Raw genomic sequence first — 2,010 nt, 5'->3', positions numbered from 1 at the left:
AAAATTTTAATAGAATTATATTTTATAAGTTAAAATTAAATTAACAAAAAGTCAACATTAAAAATTTTACTAGTAAAAGTAAGCATAAAACCAAATGAGAGAGAGAGTCGAAAGGATTTGTAGTTTGTAGAGAGCTTTTGTTGAAGAAATTTTTGTAGAGCTTGACTTTTAAATTATAAAATTTATTTAAGAAATAATTTTTAGTTAAAAAATTACTTTTAAGGTTAGTTGTTTATTTCTACACAAATTTTAAGTTTTAAATTTCTTTTTATTAGGAAATCTTTTAGATTGAAATGAATCAAATAGACCACGCATGATGGTCGTTATTTAGTTTTGACAAATAAAATGGGCAGAACTTTGAACCCATGAACAACACGTCACTTTGAACACCCTAAAGCGTTAGATCGCGTCACTCAATTGTGTTAAGGGTGCTCAAGATATAATTCATAATCATATAAAATAATATTTAACTCATATACGCAGTAAATTTTTCGGCGAAGGATGTGTGCTTAACCATACTTGGCATAGGCTAACTATGCCACTGTTGCCCACTATACCAAAATTAATTTTTTTATGAAAATTCACTAATCAATTAAAATTCGTTAATCAATGGGTACATTTCAAACATATATTAAGTGTTCAATAGGTAAATGGTTCTGTTGAGATGTCTAAATAAAATTTGATGCCAACCTTAAGGGGTTAGTTTATGTATTTGGCTCATTTTTAATGTTGTCTTGATTTGACATAGAATTTAAGATTTTAATGTGAATTATGTATTACTCCTATTAGTGCAATGGGAAGTTTCCAAATATAACAATTATAGAAAAATAACATATCACAAACTGCTATATGGATAATTTAACTAGATATCTCAATGGTGTTCGTAACACTAAACTTTCTATCTAATTAACTCGCCGAAAATAAAAGAAGAAAAAGATGAAAAATGTGTTGGGAGGATGAGAGCGAGTCACCGTCCAAAAGCAAAGCCCGAGACAGAAATGCGCGAGTGACGAGGCTGTAAACTGAACCCTATTCAATTGATAACAACATCCAACAAATTTCAAAATCTGTCCCTATCGTTTCACTTTTGGCCACATCTTCTGCAGTCTGCACCATTAGCAAGTAGTTCCGTGTGAGATTCTCATTTTCCCCAATTTCTTTCCTCTCTCTAGAATCAACCAAGTTACTCTCCTAACAAATGGCGGATTGGGGACCAGTGTTAATAGCGGTGGTGCTGTTCGTGCTGCTATCACCGGGGCTGCTGTTCCAGTTACCCGGCCGTGGAAAAGTGGTGGAGTTCGGTGGTATGCAAACGAGCGGTGCAGCCATTTTGGTCCACACCGTCATTTACTTCGGCCTTATCACCATCCTCCTTATTGCCGTTGGAGTCCATGTCTACACCGGCTAAGTATACCCCAACTTCACTTGACTAAGCTCTACTATAAGTCTCTGCCCGGATCAGAAATTTTTATTTTGTTGCTCTCTAATTAAGGTGTACTTTTTTTTTGGTCAAGAATTGTTAAGTATGGTGATGGTTCATGGATATTTGCTTTTTGATTTTCAAATTTACTAAGCAGATTGTACTAGTAAGCTAATCTGGTTGTTGATTTTCTTCGATTAGTTGTATATGGGCTGTTTTGCGCTATCTACTACTTCAGCTACTAAATTATACAGTACTCGCTATCTAGAATCTTTGAATATTCAATATCACTAATAATGATTCTGCTTCACCCACTCCCCGCCAAAAAAAAAAAAAAAATGGAGAGAGAGAGAGAAAAGGGAAATGACTTTGAGAGATCTGGTCTTGAGTTCAAATTCTGTGGAATGTGGATTGCGAATTTTTTTGTGGGGAGCGGTTGACCTCATTAGTGGGATTTCTCGGCGCTAATCTGATTAGTTGAGCTAGCGGCTTTGGACCCCGGATGGTTAAACTAAAAAGCTGGTTGAAACAAGTGCATTACTGCAGGGAATAAAAAGTTGGATATTTTTTAAAAAATAACTGAAGTTATT

At 34.6% G+C, this 2,010-nt stretch overlaps 1 protein-coding gene across 1 annotated transcript; it reads left to right on the top strand.

Annotated features, from left to right (window-relative positions):
- The first annotated feature begins 963 nt into the window (after nucleotides 1-963).
- LOC104240321 (uncharacterized) lies at nucleotides 964-1,645 on the top strand. The gene has a single exon (XM_009795151.2). The coding sequence runs from the start codon at nucleotides 1,199-1,201 to the stop codon at nucleotides 1,406-1,408; it is 210 nt and encodes a 69-aa protein (XP_009793453.1). The 5' UTR covers nucleotides 964-1,198; the 3' UTR covers nucleotides 1,409-1,645.
- Nucleotides 1,646-2,010: the final 365 nt, after the last annotated feature.

The sequence above is a fragment of the Nicotiana sylvestris genome, chromosome 3 (assembly GCF_000393655.2).
Source record: "Nicotiana sylvestris chromosome 3, ASM39365v2, whole genome shotgun sequence".
NCBI classification, from domain to species: domain Eukaryota; kingdom Viridiplantae; phylum Streptophyta; class Magnoliopsida; order Solanales; family Solanaceae; genus Nicotiana; species Nicotiana sylvestris.
This window is presented reverse-complemented; position numbering and strand designations above follow the sequence as displayed.

What these genes read in the sequence shown, in the direction of transcription:
- LOC104240321 (XM_009795151.2), top strand. Translation starts at nt 1,199, where the DNA reads ATGGCGGATTGGGGACCAGTGTTAATAGCGGTGGTGCTGTTCGTGCTG.